The sequence below is a fragment of the Ascaphus truei genome, chromosome 9 (genome assembly GCF_040206685.1).
Source record: "Ascaphus truei isolate aAscTru1 chromosome 9, aAscTru1.hap1, whole genome shotgun sequence".
In the NCBI taxonomy this organism is placed as follows: Eukaryota; Metazoa; Chordata; class Amphibia; order Anura; family Ascaphidae; genus Ascaphus; species Ascaphus truei.
In genome coordinates, this window is record NC_134491.1 from 20,706,320 (window position 1) to 20,721,294 (window position 14,975).

General features: G+C 61.3%; 1 protein-coding gene across 1 annotated transcript in view; it reads right to left on the minus strand.

Moving 5' to 3' along the window:
- Nucleotides 1-562: 562 nt before the first annotated feature.
- The window catches only part of TFEB (transcription factor EB), a 16,267-nt gene continuing 1,854 nt past the window's right edge, over nucleotides 563-14,975 (minus strand). Inside the window, exons 3-9 of the mRNA XM_075615380.1 lie at nucleotides 9,028-9,282; nucleotides 7,593-7,673; nucleotides 7,225-7,345; nucleotides 6,205-6,261; nucleotides 5,988-6,063; nucleotides 2,909-3,059; nucleotides 563-2,675 (exon numbers count right to left, since the gene is read on the minus strand). Of these exons, the coding sequence (XP_075471495.1) occupies nucleotides 2,301-2,675; nucleotides 2,909-3,059; nucleotides 5,988-6,063; nucleotides 6,205-6,261; nucleotides 7,225-7,345; nucleotides 7,593-7,673; nucleotides 9,028-9,282 (1,116 nt within the window). The 3' untranslated portion in view covers nucleotides 563-2,300. The remainder of the gene's footprint in view (nucleotides 2,676-2,908; nucleotides 3,060-5,987; nucleotides 6,064-6,204; nucleotides 6,262-7,224; nucleotides 7,346-7,592; nucleotides 7,674-9,027; nucleotides 9,283-14,975) is intronic.

Below are 14,975 nucleotides of genomic sequence, written 5' to 3' on the forward strand. Positions count from 1 at the left end.
TTAATTACCTTGCTAACGAGGAGAAAACAAGATTGTTCATCACTAGCTCCTAATTTTAGACTTCAAAACACCTGCAAAAATATTTATACTTGTTGGTCAAACATGTCGGTCATTGCATCACTTTGGTCCACATTGGGACTGACCCGTTACCCCTTAAACACGTCAATGTCATTAGAACACTTGGGTCCCTAGTGGGACTGACCCTTCAATGTATTCATCACGTCTCTGTCATTAGTATCACTTTGGTCCCAGGTGCGAATAACTATTTAACCCATTAAACACGTCACGGTCATCAGGTCACTGTGCCCCCAATGGGAATGACCATTTAACCCATTAAACACGTCGGCCATTAAATCCTTGAACCCATTAAAGATGTCACTGTCGTTAAGCCACTTTGGTCCCAGATGGGACTAACCCTTTAACTCAAACATGTCACCGTCCTTAAATCACGGGTTCCCAGGTGGCTTTCCGTCTTCTGCACGTCTTCTGTTCTCTGCAATTTTATATAACACCAGCGCCCTCTTGTGTTCCCTGTTGGAAGTGAATGATAAGAGGCAGCAGGGGCAGTATATAAATAGACTGTATGTATATATATATATATGTGTATATATAGAGCAGGCTCCAGTTCATTCCTCTTATACATAGATATAAAACTACATAAGTAATTGAATCAAGACAATGACAAAGAGTTTGGAGTCACAGCTCCTGAGAAGTGCAGCTTCCCCCCCCCCCCCCCCCATTCCCTCAACAGGTGATACCCCATACAGGAGGCAAACAATTGGGGACAGTGTATGCAACAGGCACTCAGGAGTTGGGTTACCTTCAGTGTACATTATAGAACATTTCATCTCCTGCAGTTGATCCAGGGAGGTAATTTAAAGATCCCAGTTGCAACACTAAGAATCTAACGAGCCCCCTGAAAATTAAGAGGTCGCGTTATACAAGAGTACCGAGTTGATCTGCATTTTGGTGATTAGGAGCCCAGTAAATATAAAGCTGCTGCAGTCTAGATCTGTACTGTGTATGACCACACACTTCAAGCCGTCAAGTGTTTCTGCTTACAGAAGAGAGGCACATCAACCATGATTTAATACGCAGGACAGCGGAATATTCTGACCTGGTCTCTAGAGAACTTCTTCTATACAGGGGTTTTGTGTTGGCATATTTAACACCTTCAGTACCAGAGGGGCCTGTACCACATTGTGGAGCAAGGGGTTAATATAGCAGGTAGAAGCATCCCCCCACCCCAGCTCCTGAGTGCCAAATTACACATCATTCAGTGAAAATCTGACACTTCGGTGGATACGACGCAGTGAATTGAGCAGTCCGGCAGAGGCAATAAGGCACCTGGGGTTTCCAGCAGTTACACAGTCCCAGTCCCAGCTGTAAGTAACGCACTGGTCCTGTCCAAAAAGTGGTTTGGAAACAGTGAAAAAGTGTCGGTGTATCCCTGAGGCGCAGAGTCGTCTTCTCATATTGTTGCACAGTAACAACGGCGTGTGAAGCTCAGGCGGGGTACTTACCATCCAGGACAAACAAGGCTTTAGGGGGAGAGGGGCAGAAAACGCACACGCACACGCACACATCATCTTGCAGTCACACTCACAGGATCATATGAACACACCTACATGTAGACCCACACAAAGACCCAATCACGCAGCTACATGCAGACACACACACACACACACACACAGTAACATACAGTCACCAACTAACAAACACTGTCTCACACACAGTGTGACTGACACACACACACACGCACGCAAACACACGCAAACACACGCACGCACGCACGCACACACGTCCGCCCTGTCAGCACAGGAAGAGGCACTTTGGGATCTTGGCAAATTTCCCTCGAGTTGTGTCCCAGGGGAGTTAGAGGCAGTGACAGAGCTGTGCGTGACTGTCTCCGTGTGCAGATGTCTGTCTGCGTGTGCCACTTACACCCCCCAGGGGGGTGTGTTAATCCATGTTTGTGTGTCATCAATGTTTGTCTGTTTGTGTAGATTTGAAGTGTGTGTGTGTGTGTGTGTGTGTGTGTGTACATCCCACAGGGTAGATATGTCTGTCTCTTTGTGTGTTTGTTTATAACTCAGGATACCATACAGTGCGAATATATCCGTGTGTGTCGTGCAGTGTACATATATCCGTGTGTGTCGTGCAGTGTACATATATCCGTGTGTGTATATGAACAGCTGCGTGTATCTGTAGTTCTCCATACTGTCCTATAGATAAGGCAGTGTGCGGCTCCCCTCCCTCGTCGGGTCACATAGGGGTCCGAGCTTCTCTCCCCAACGGGGTCACAGCCCATCCACATCGTCTATGCTGAAACTGCTCCGCCGGCTGCTGGCCTTGGAGGTGTCAGGGGAGAGGGTGGACATCAGGGGGTCACAGGTCATCATGGGGTCCGAGGCCAGCATAGCATCTTCCATCAGCATGAGGTCCAGCTCCGTCCTGGACAGTGCAGGGAAGGAGGAGTCTTGGCAGGTGCTGCCCGGGTAACCCAGGTCTGGGGGGAAATCCAGCTGCTGGTGGTAGGGGGTTTGCGGTGGAGCTGTGAGCTGCTGCTGGCACCCTGGACCAGGGGCTGGCTCCTGTTTGATGGGATCGGCAGGGCTCAGAGCCCGAGGGGAGGACGGGGTGAGGCCGTGTACCCGAGCTTGCATCTCCAGCTCCTGTAAGAAGGGGAGAGGCAGGGTTAGAGACATTTAGAACTGGGGGAGGGAGGGATCCGGGGAAGAGAGGAGAGGTGCGTGTGGTACGTGTAACGCGTATAGACACAAGGGTGTGCCGTGCATGAATACGTTACGCTCTGTCGCATGCGCTGCATGGCGTGTGTGTGACATGCAGCTCTTGTCTAACATGCCATGGTGAGACGCGCCGGGCGTGTTGCGCCGGGAGGTGTCACCTGGATCCTCAGCCACAGCTGCTTGTTGCTGAGCTCCAGCTGCTTTGAGTGCGTCTCCAGGTCGCGGCTCCTCTGCTGATCCTTCTGCATGTGCCGGATGTATTCCACGGACGCCCTCAGGATGGTGCCTTTATTCCAGCGGCTGTCACTGCTGTTGGTGGGAGAGAAATGTGACTGTACTCACCACCTCCTCACCATCATCCTGCACCCAGCACCCTCCCTGTGTCACCCTCCTGTGATAGGAGGGACAGGCTCCGAGTCCCACAGGTCTTTGGGTCTGTGTCCAGGGGCTGGCAAATTTTAGCCTGGAGGGCAACGCCCACAAACTGGCTTAAGAACCGCACGGCACACACCCACACCATACATAGACGCACATACACACACAATACACAGACGCACGCACAATAGCTACATGCACCATACACACACACACACACCTTACATATAGACGCACATACACCAGATACATGCACCATACACCAGATACATGCACCATACACACAGACGCACATACACCAGATACATGCACCATACACTGTGGCGCAAATGGGCGTAATCAGCGCATTAATAAAAAGGCAGTGTGCTCAGCTGCTTACCCCTATTTCGTATTGGGGATGAAGGGGTTAATTTTTCATGCACTGTACATGTCTTATTTTTCCCTCTGTCCCTTGTTGTCCCCATTTTGCAGGATGAAGTTGTTTTTTCTCCTGTCATTAAAATGCACACAAGAACCAAATGTTTTGACACCTATGAGCTGGGTCACTTTCCTATGCAAGCTTCAAAGGTAACATGCTGGGCCCATGCCTGTGAGTCTCTGAAAGTGTTGCATATCAAAGACCCAGAGTCAGGTGGGTGTGAATTGGCCAGATGGATGCTAAATAGGAAATCCTGTTGACCCATCTGGGCTAGCTCACCCCGAGTTTCCCTTCCAGCCTGATAGAGGCCAGGTAAAGAGGGGAGTGCACCTATGCTAAGTAGCCAAGGTGGCGTTGTCGCACAGACTCTGTGTGAACAGATCCAGGGATTAATACGATTGCCAATTCTTGGAGTCAGAAAGGAATTCATTTTTCCCCTTAATGGGGTTTTTTGTTTGCCTTCCTCTGGATCAATAAGTAAGCATAGATATAGGATAAAGTATCTGTTGTCTAAATTTAGCATAGGTTGAACATGATGGACCTATGTCTTTTTTTCAACCTCATCAACTATGTAACTATGTAACTATGTAACAGGAAATCCCTAGGGTGCCTACTCTCCAAACTGTGGGCAAGTAGGGTATTGGGGAATGAGAAAATTCCCACGAGGGGGATTGGGTGAGTATGTTGGAGATAGGCTTTCAAACTCTATATACATGCCACCCAGGCTATCCCCATTGTCTTTCGTTTTTCAAAATACCATGTGAGAGGATTTCCAACACGCTTCTAATAGCGGATAAGAGCGGCAGCACATTCCTGGAACGCAAAGAGTCTTATTACATCGGAACCAAGGACAAAACTCTGCGTTAGGACACTGTGATTGCTGGGGGTTATCTGATTAAGACTTTGCACATTCACAGAAGGATTGGGCTGGCAATTTATGCCCTTGCAAAAGGACTACATTTTAAAAGACAATCTTCTGGTGCTTTGCACCTTTCTGGACATTATCCCCTGTTCCTATACCAGTAAGTGTAATTATTAAGTGTATTCTGCAGTTGTCGTGTGTTTGCCTATCAAGGGAATAAATCTCAGTTTATTTTGCTCAACCTGTTCTGCTCAATCGGGATCCACGAAATATAAATTTGTTAATAAGTGCGTCCATCGTGACATACACACAGACGCACATTACACACAGACGCACATACACCAGATACATGCACCATACACACAGACGCACATACACCAGATATATGCACCATACACACACACCAGATACATGCACCATATATACAGACGCACATACACCAGATATATGCACCATACACACACCATATATACAGACGCACATACACCAGATACATGCACCATATATACAGACGCACATACACCAGATACATGCACCATACACACACACCAGATACATGCACCATATATACAGACGCACATACACCAGATATATGCACCATACACACACCATATATACAGACGCACATACACCAGATACATGCACCATATATACAGACGCACATACACCAGATACATGCACCATACACACAGACGCACATACACCAGATATATGCACCATACACACACACCAGATACATGCACCATATATACAGACGCACATACACCAGATATATGCACCATACACACACCATATATACAGACGCACATACACCAGATACATGCACCATATATACAGACGCACATACACCAGATACATGCACCATACACACACACCAGATACATGCACCATATATACAGACGCACATACACCAGATATATGCACCATACACACACCATATATACAGACGCACATACACCAGATACATGCACCATATATACAGACGCACATACACCAGATACATGCACCATATATACAGACGCACATACACCAGATACATGCACCATATATACAGACGCACATACACCAGATACATGCACCATATATACAGACGCACACACACCAGATACATGCACCATATATACAGACGCACATACACCAGATATATGCACCATACACACACCATATATACAGACGCACATACACCAGATACATGCACCATATATACAGACGCACATACACCAGATACATGCACCATATATACAGACGCACATACACCAGATACATGCACCATACACACAGACGCACATACACCAGATACATGCACCATATATACAGACGCACATACACCAGATACATGCACCATATATACAGACGCACATACACCAGATACATGCACCATACACACAGACGCACATACACCAGATACATGCACCATATATACAGACGCACACACACCAGATACATGCACCATACACACCGACAGCTACCGGCCCGAATTGTTTCATTCTGACTGTCCCGAGAGGCGATTTCCCCATTGCCCCCCTGGCCAGCCCGCCCCTGTCTGTGTTACACTGGGCTGCCAGTGTATTCAGACACTTACAGGTCATTCGTTTTTGGGATCAAAGCCCCCAGCTCCTTAATACGGTCGTTGATGTTAAATCTTCTCCTTCTCTCAACTGAAAGACACAGAAAGAGGTAGAGGTGACACTAAGGGACAGCAGTCAAGAGCGACACCAAGAAGCAGAGACTGGCAGGGTGTCCAGGATGGGGAGGGTGGGCACCACGATGACAGGTGCCCATGTGCCCAAGTGGCTTACTCATGTTGTGCGTGTCCTTCTTCTGGCGTTCCCGCACCAAGGCGCGGTTCTCTGCATCTGCGGACAAGGCGCAGACAGGGTGAGTGCGGGGCACAGACAGAAGGCACAGCATACAGGCAGCAGGCACAGCGCAGAGAGCGGGCACAGAGAACTGGCACAGCACACACAGCGGGCACAGTGCAGACAGTGAGCACTGTGCAGTGGGCACAGGGAGCGGGCACAGAGAGCACAGTGGGCAAAGCGCAGAAAGCAGGCACAGAAAGCAGGCACAGCGCACACAGTGGGCAGATGCAGAGAGCGGGCACAGCGCACACAGTGGGCACAGCACACACAGCGGGAAGAGCACAGAGAGCGGTAAGAGCACAGAGAGCGGGCACAGCGCACAGACAGCAGGCAGAGAGCGTGCAGGCAGCAAGTAGAGCGCACAGACAGCAGGTAGAGCGCACAGACAAACGGTACAGCGCAATAGCACAGCACACCAGCAACAGGCAGAGAGAGAGCGCAGGCAGAAGGCAGAGAGCGTGCAGGCAGAGCGCGTGCAGGCAGAGCGCACGCAGGCACAGGGAGCAGAGAGTGTAGGCAGAAGGCAGAGAGCGCAGGCAGAGAGCACAGGCAGAGAGCACAGGCAGAGAGCGCAGGCAGAGAGCGCAGGCAGAGAGCACAGGCAGAGAGCACAGGCAGAGAGCGCAGGCAGAGAGCGCAGGCAGAGAGCGCAGGCAGAGAGCGCAGGCAGAGAGCGCAGGCAGAGAGCACAGGCAGAGAGCGCAGGCAGAGAGCGCAGGCAGAGCGCGCGCAGGCAGAGCGCATGCAGGCACAGGGAGCAGAGAGTGTAGGCAGAAGGCAGAGAGCGCAGGCAGAGAGCGCAGGCAGAGAGCGCAGGCAGAGAGCGCAGGCAGAGCGCGCGCAGGCAGAGCGCATGCAGGCACAGGGAGCAGAGAGTGTAGGCAGAAGGCAGAGAGCGCAGGCAGAGAGCGCAGGCAGAGAGCGCAGGCAGAGAGTGCACAGGTCTTAGCTCCTGACCTGACAGTTCTCTCTTGATGGCCAGGTCCGCAGGACACGAGTTGCTGGTGACTCCAACGACTGAGTCAGTGAGACGCGGGTTGTCACTGTACAGTCCCAAGTGACTGCTGGAAAACGGCAGCTGCAGAAGGGCAGAGAGAAGGTGAGTGAGTGAGCGAGACACAAAGCACTAGTGAGAGAGCGAGCGCAAGAGGGAGGAAGAGAGACAGAGCATGAGTCAGAGAGTGAGAGACACCACTCACTGCATACACATAGTTACTTTTATGCACACAAATATATATTTACGAACATACTCAATACATACACACACACAATTAGCTGCACACAACTCCTTGCACAGACACACATATACATACAAGCACACGCACCGTGTTTGGCATGGAGATTGCAGGCTCTGTGTACCCGAACATGTCATCCAGGCTCATGATGTTATCGATGACATCGTCCATCTACCAGAGAGCAGCAGTGAGAGAGCAGCAGTGATCCCGTTATTATAAGTTATAACCCCCGCACATTCTCCATGCCCCTCTCCTGCTGTACCCTGGCAAAAGATCAGTGCCAACCTGGGCCCCTTTCAGGTCACCTTGTGCCCGTTCTTCCTCTATTGCTGTACCAGACACACAGGGCCGGGGTCTGTGCCCGGGCATGCAGGGCCGGGGTCTGTGCCCGGGCACGCAGGGCCGGGGTCTGTGCCCGGGCACGCAGGGCCGGGGTCTGTGCCCGGGCACGCAGGGCCGGGGTCTGTGCCCGGGCACGCAGGGCCGGGGTCTGTGCCCGGGCACGCGGGGCCGGGGTCTGTGACCGGGCACGCGGGGCCGGGGTCTGTGCCCGGGCACGCGGGGCCGGGGTCTGTGCCCGGGCACACGGGGCCGGGGTCTGTGACCGGACACACGGGGCCGGGGTGGACACACGGGGCCGGGGTCTGTGCTCGGGCACGCAGGGCCGGGGTCTGTGCCCGGGCACGCAGGGCTGGGGTCTGTGCCCGGGCACGCAGGGCCGGGGTCTGTGACCGGACACGCAGGGCCGGGGTCTGTGACCGGGCACGCAGGGCCGGGGTCTGTGCCCGGGCACGCAGGGCCGGGGTCTGTGCCCGGGCACGCAGGGCCGGGGTCTGTGCCCGGGCACGCAGGGCCGGGGTCTGTGCCCGGGCACGCAGGGCCGGGGTCTGTGCCCGGGCACACGGGGCCGGGGTCTGTGACCGGACACACGGGGCCGGGGTGGACACACGGGGCCGGGGTCTGTGCTCGGGCACGCAGGGCCGGGGTCTGTGCCCGGGCACGCAGGGCTGGGGTCTGTGCCCGGGCACGCAGGGCCGGGGTCTGTGCCCGGGCACGCAGGGCCGGGGTCTGTGCCCGGGCACGCAGGGCCGGGGTCTGTGCCCGGGCACGCGGGGCCGGGGTCTGTGCCCGGGCACACGGGGCCGGGGTCTGTGACCGGACACACGGGGCCGGGGTGGACACACGGGGCCGGGGTCTGTGCTCGGGCACGCAGGGCCGGGGTCTGTGCCCGGTCACACAGGGCCGGGGTCTGTGCCCGGGCACACAGGACCGGGGTCTGTGCCCGGGCACACAGGGCCGGGGTCTGTGCCCGGGCACACAGGACCGGGGTCTGTGCCCGGGCACACGGGGCCGGGGTCTGTGCCCGGGCACACGGGGCCGGGGTCTGTGCCCGGGCACACAGGGCCGGGGTCTGTGCCCGGGCACACAGGGCCGGGGTCTGTGCCCGGGCACACAGGGCCGGGGTCTGTGCCCGGGCACACAGGGCCGGGGTCTGTGCCCGGGCACACAGGGAAGAGCCTCTCACCTCTCTTTCTGTGCTAGCACAAAGGTTCATTCTGGACATGGGGCTGTTGGGGGCGCTGTTGCCCGCGGATGAGGAAAGGCGAGCGGCACGGTGAGCAGGAGATTGGGGGCCGGGTGGGGGCTTCGGGGACAGTCTGTGGGGGCTGAGGTGGGACGCAAACTTGTTCCCGTAGGTGTCAGACAAGAAATCGCGAACCTTCCGGTCCCGGGATTGCTTCAGGTGATAGGAAGTCGGGTTCTCCAGGTGTGTCTGCACCTGCAAGCAACGACAGCGGCGTCAGAGCAAGGACAGGGGACACGCCGGGGACACGCCGGGGACACGCCGGGGACACGGGGACACGCCGGGGAGACGGGGACAAGCCGGGGATACGGGGACACGCCGGGGATACGGGGACACGCCGGGGATACGGGGACACGCCGGGGATACGGGGACACGCCGGGGATACGGGGACACGCCGGGGATACGGGGACACGCCGGGGATACGGGGACACGCCGGGGATACGGGGACACGCCGGGGAGACAGGGACACGCCGGGGAGACAGGGACAGGGGACACGCCGGGGATACGGGGACACGCCGGGGACACGGGGACACGCCGGGGACACGCCGGGGACACAGCGGGGAGACAGGGACACGCCAGGGAGACAGGGACAGGGGACACGCCGGGGAGACAGGGACACGCCGGGGAGACAGGGACACGCCGGGGAGACAGGGACACGCCGGGGAGACAGGGACACGCCGGGGATACGGGGACAAGCCGGGGAGACAGGGACACGCCGGGGATACGGGGACACGCCGGGGAGACAGGGACACGCCGGGGAGACAGGGACACGCCGGGGAGACGGGGACACGCCGGGGATACGGGGACACGCCGGGGATACGGGGACACGCCGGGGATACGGGGACACGCCGGGGATACGGGGACACGCCGGGGATACGGGGACACGCCGGGGATACGGGGACACGCCGGGGATACGGGGACAAGCCGGGGATACGGGGACACGCCGGGGATACGGGGACACGCCGGGGATACGGGGACACGCCGGGGAGACAGGGACACGCCGGGGAGACAGGGACAGGGGACACGCCGGGGATACGGGGACACGCCGGGGACACGGGGACACGCCGGGGACACGCCGGGGACACAGCGGGGAGACAGGGACACGCCAGGGAGACAGGGACAGGGGACACGCCGGGGAGACAGGGACACGCCGGGGAGACAGGGACACGCCGGGGAGACAGGGACACGCCGGGGAGACAGGGACACGCCGGGGATACGGGGACACGCCGGGGAGACAGGGACACGCCAGGGATACGGGGACAGGTGACACGCCGGGGATACGGGGACACGCCGGGGATACGGGGACAAGGGACACGCCGGGGATACGGGGACACGCCGGGGATACGGGGACACGCCGGGGATACGGGGACAAGCCGGGGATACGGGGACACGCCGGGGATACGGGGACACGCCGGGGATACGGGGACACGCCGGGGATACGGGGACACGCCGGGGAGACGGGGACAAGCCGGGGAGACGGGGACAAGCCGGGGATACGGGGACAAGCCGGGGATACGGGGACAAGCCGGGGATACGGGGACACGCCGGGGATACGGGGACACGCCGGGGATACGGGGACACGCCGGGGATACGGGGACACGCCGGGGATACGGGGACACGCCGGGGATACGGGGACACGCCGGGGATACGGGGACACGCCGGGGATACGGGGACACGCCGGGGATACGGGGACACACCGGGGACACGGGGACACGGGGACACGCCGGGGAGACAGGGACACGCCGGGGAGACAGGGACAGGGGACACGCCGGGGATACGCCGGGGACACGGGGACACGCCGGGGACACGCCGGGGAGACAGGGACACGCCAGGGAGACAGGGACACGCCGGGGAGACAGGGACACGCCGGGGAGACAGGGACACGCCGGGGAGACAGGGACACGCCGGGGATACGGGGACACGCCGGGGAGACAGGGACACGCCGGGGATACGGGGACAGGTGACACGCCGGGGATACGCCGGGGAGACAGGGACACGCCAGGGATACGGGGACAAGGGACACGCCGGGGATACGGGGACACGCCGGGGATACGGGGACACGCCGGGGATACGGGGAAACGCCGGGGATACGGGGACACGCCGGGGATACGGGGACACGCCGGGGATACGGGGACACGCCGGGGATACGGGGACAGGGGACACGCCGGGGATACGGGGACACGCCGGGGAGACAGGGACACGCCAGGGATACGGGGACAGGGGACACGCCGGGGATACGGGGACACGCCGGGGATACGGGGACAAGGGACACGCCGGGGATACGGGGACACGCCGGGGATACGGGGACACGCCGGGGATACGGGGACAAGCCGGGGATACGGGGACACGCCGGGGATACGGGGACACGCCGGGGATACGGGGACACGCCGGGGATACGGGGACACGCCGGGGAGACGGGGACAAGCCGGGGAGACGGGGACAAGCCGGGGATACGGGGACACGCCGGGGATACGGGGACACGCCGGGGATACGGGGACAGGGGACACGCCGGGGAGACGGGGACAAGCCGGGGATACGGGGACAAGCCGGGGATACGGGGACACGCCGGGGATACGGGGACACGCCGGGGATACGGGGACACGCCGGGGATACGGGGACACGCCGGGGATACGGGGACACGCCGGGGATACAGGGACACGCCGGGGATACGGTGACACGCCGGGGATACGGGGACACGCCGGGGATACAGGGACACGCCGGGGATACGGGGACACGCCGGGGAGACAGGGACACGCCGGGGAGACAGGGACAGGGGACACGCCGGGGATACGGGGACACGCCGGGGACACGGGGACACGCCGGGGACACGCCGGGGAGACAGGGACACGCCAGGGAGACAGGGACACGCCGGGGAGACAGGGACACGCCGGGGAGACAGGGACACGCCGGGGAGACAGGGACACGCCGGGGATACGGGGACACGCCGGGGAGACAGGGACACGCCGGGGATACGGGGACAGGTGACACGCCGGGGATACGCCGGGGAGACAGGGACACGCCAGGGATACGGGGACAAGGGACACGCCGGGGATACGGGGACACGCCGGGGATACGGGGACACGCCGGGGATACGGGGAAACGCCGGGGATACGGGGACACGCCGGGGATACGGGGACACGCCGGGGATACGGGGACACGCCGGGGATACGGGGACAGGGGACACGCCGGGGATACGGGGACACGCCGGGGAGACAGGGACACGCCAGGGATACGGGGACAGGGGACACGCCGGGGATACGGGGACACGCCGGGGAGATAGGGACACGCCAGGGATACGGGGACAGGGGACACGCCGGGGATACGGGGACACGCCGGGGATACGGGGACACGCCGGGGAGACGGGGACACGCCGGGGAGACGGGGACACGCCGGGGAGACGGGGACACGCCGGGGAGACGGGGACACGCCGGGGAGACGGGGACACGCCGGGGAGACGGGGACACGCCGGGGAGACGGGGACACGCCGGGGATACGGGGACACGCCGGGGATACGGGGACACGCCGGGGATACGGGGACAGGGGACACGCCGGGGATACGGGGACACGCCGGGGATACGGGGACACGCCGGGGATACGGGGACACGCCGGGGATACGGGGACAAGCCGGGGATACGGGGACACGCCGGGGATACGGGGACACGCCGGGGAGACGGGGACAAGCCGGGGATACGGGGACAAGCCGGGGATACGGGGACACGCCGGGGATACGGGGACACGCCGGGGATACGGGGACATGCCGGGGATACGGGGACACGCCGGGGAGACGGGGACAAGCCGGGGAGACGGGGACAAGCCGGGGATACGGGGACACGCCGGGGATACGGGGACACGCCGGGGATACGGGGACACGCCGGGGATACGGGGACACGCCGGGGATACGGGGACAGGGGACACGCCGGGGATACGGGGACACGCCGGGGATACGGGGACACGCCGGGGATACGGGGACACGCCGGGGATACGGGGACACGCCGGGGATACGGGGACACGCCGGGGATACGGGGACAAGCCGGGGATACGGGGACACGCCGGGGATACGGGGACACGCCGGGGATACGGGGACACGCCGGGGATACGGGGACACGCCGGGGATACGGGGACACGCCGGGGATACGGGGACACGCCGGGGATACGGGGACACGCCGGGGATACGGGGACACGCCGGGGATACGGGGACACGCCGGGGATACGGGGACACGCCGGGGATACCGGGACACGCCGGGGATACGGGGACACGCCGGGGATACGGGGACACGCCGGGGAGACGGGGACACGCCGGGGATACGGGGACAAGCCGGGGATACGGGGACACGCCGGGGATACGGGGACACGCCGGGGATACGGGGACACGCCGGGGATACGGGGACACGCCGGGGATACGGGGACACGCCGGGGATACGGGGACACGCCGGGGATACGGGGACAAGCCGGGGATACGGGGACACGCCGGGGATACGGGGACACGCCGGGGATACGGGGACACGCCGGGGATACGGGGACACGCCGGGGATACGGGGACACGCCGGGGATACGGGGACACGCCGGGGATACGGGGACATGCCGGGGATACGGGGACACGCCGGGGAGACGGGGACAAGCCGGGGAGACGGGGACACGCCGGGGATACGGGGACACGCCGGGGACAAGCCGGGGAGACGGGGACAAGCCGGGGATACGGGGACAAGCCGGGGATACGGGGACACGCCGGGGATACGGGGACAGGGGACACGCCGGGGATACGGGGACACGCCGGGGATACGGGGACACGCCGGGGATACGGGGACACGCCGGGGATACGGGGACACGCCGGGGATACGGGGACACGCCGGGGATACGGGGACACGCCGGGGATACGGGGACAAGCCGGGGATACGGGGACACGCCGGGGATACGGGGACACGCCGGGGATACGGGGACACGCCGGGGATACGGGGACACGCCGGGGATACCGGGACACGCCGGGGATACGGGGACACGCCGGGGATACGGGGACACGCCGGGGAGACGGGGACAAGCCGGGGATACGGGGACACGCCGGGGATACGGGGACACGCCGGGGATACGGGGACACGCCGGGGATACGGGGACACGCCGGGGATACGGGGACACGCCGGGGATACGGGGACACGCCGGGGATACGGGGACACGCCGGGGATACGGGGACACGCCGGGGATACGGGGACACGCCGGGGATACGGGGACAGGGGACACGCCGGGGATACGGGGACACGCCGGGGATACGGGGACACGCCGGGGATACGGGGACACGCCGGGGATACGGGGACACGCCGGGGATACGGGGACACGCCGGGGATACGGGGACACGCCGGGGATACGGGGACACGCCGGGGATACGGGGACACGCCGGGGATACGGGGACACGCCGGGGATACGGGGACACGCCGGGGATACGGGGACACGCCGGGGATACCGGGACACGCCGGGGATACGGGGACACGCCGGGGATACGGGGACACGCCGGGGAGACGGGGACACGCCGGGGATACGGGGACAAGCCGGGGATACGGGGACACGCCGGGGATACGGGGACACGCCGGGGATACGGGGACACGCCGGGGATACGGGGACACGCCGGGGAGACAGGGACAGGGGACACGCCGGGGATACGGGGACACGCCGGGGATACGGGGACAAGCCGGGGATACGGGGACACGCCGGGGATACGGGGACACGCCGGGGATACGGGGACACGCCGGGGATACGGGGACATGCCGGGGATACGGGGACACGCCGGGGAGACGGGGACAAGCCGGGGAGACGGGGACACGCCGGGGATACGGGGACACGCCGGGGACAAGCCGGGGAGACGGGGACAAGCCGGGGATACGGGGACAAGCCGGGGATAC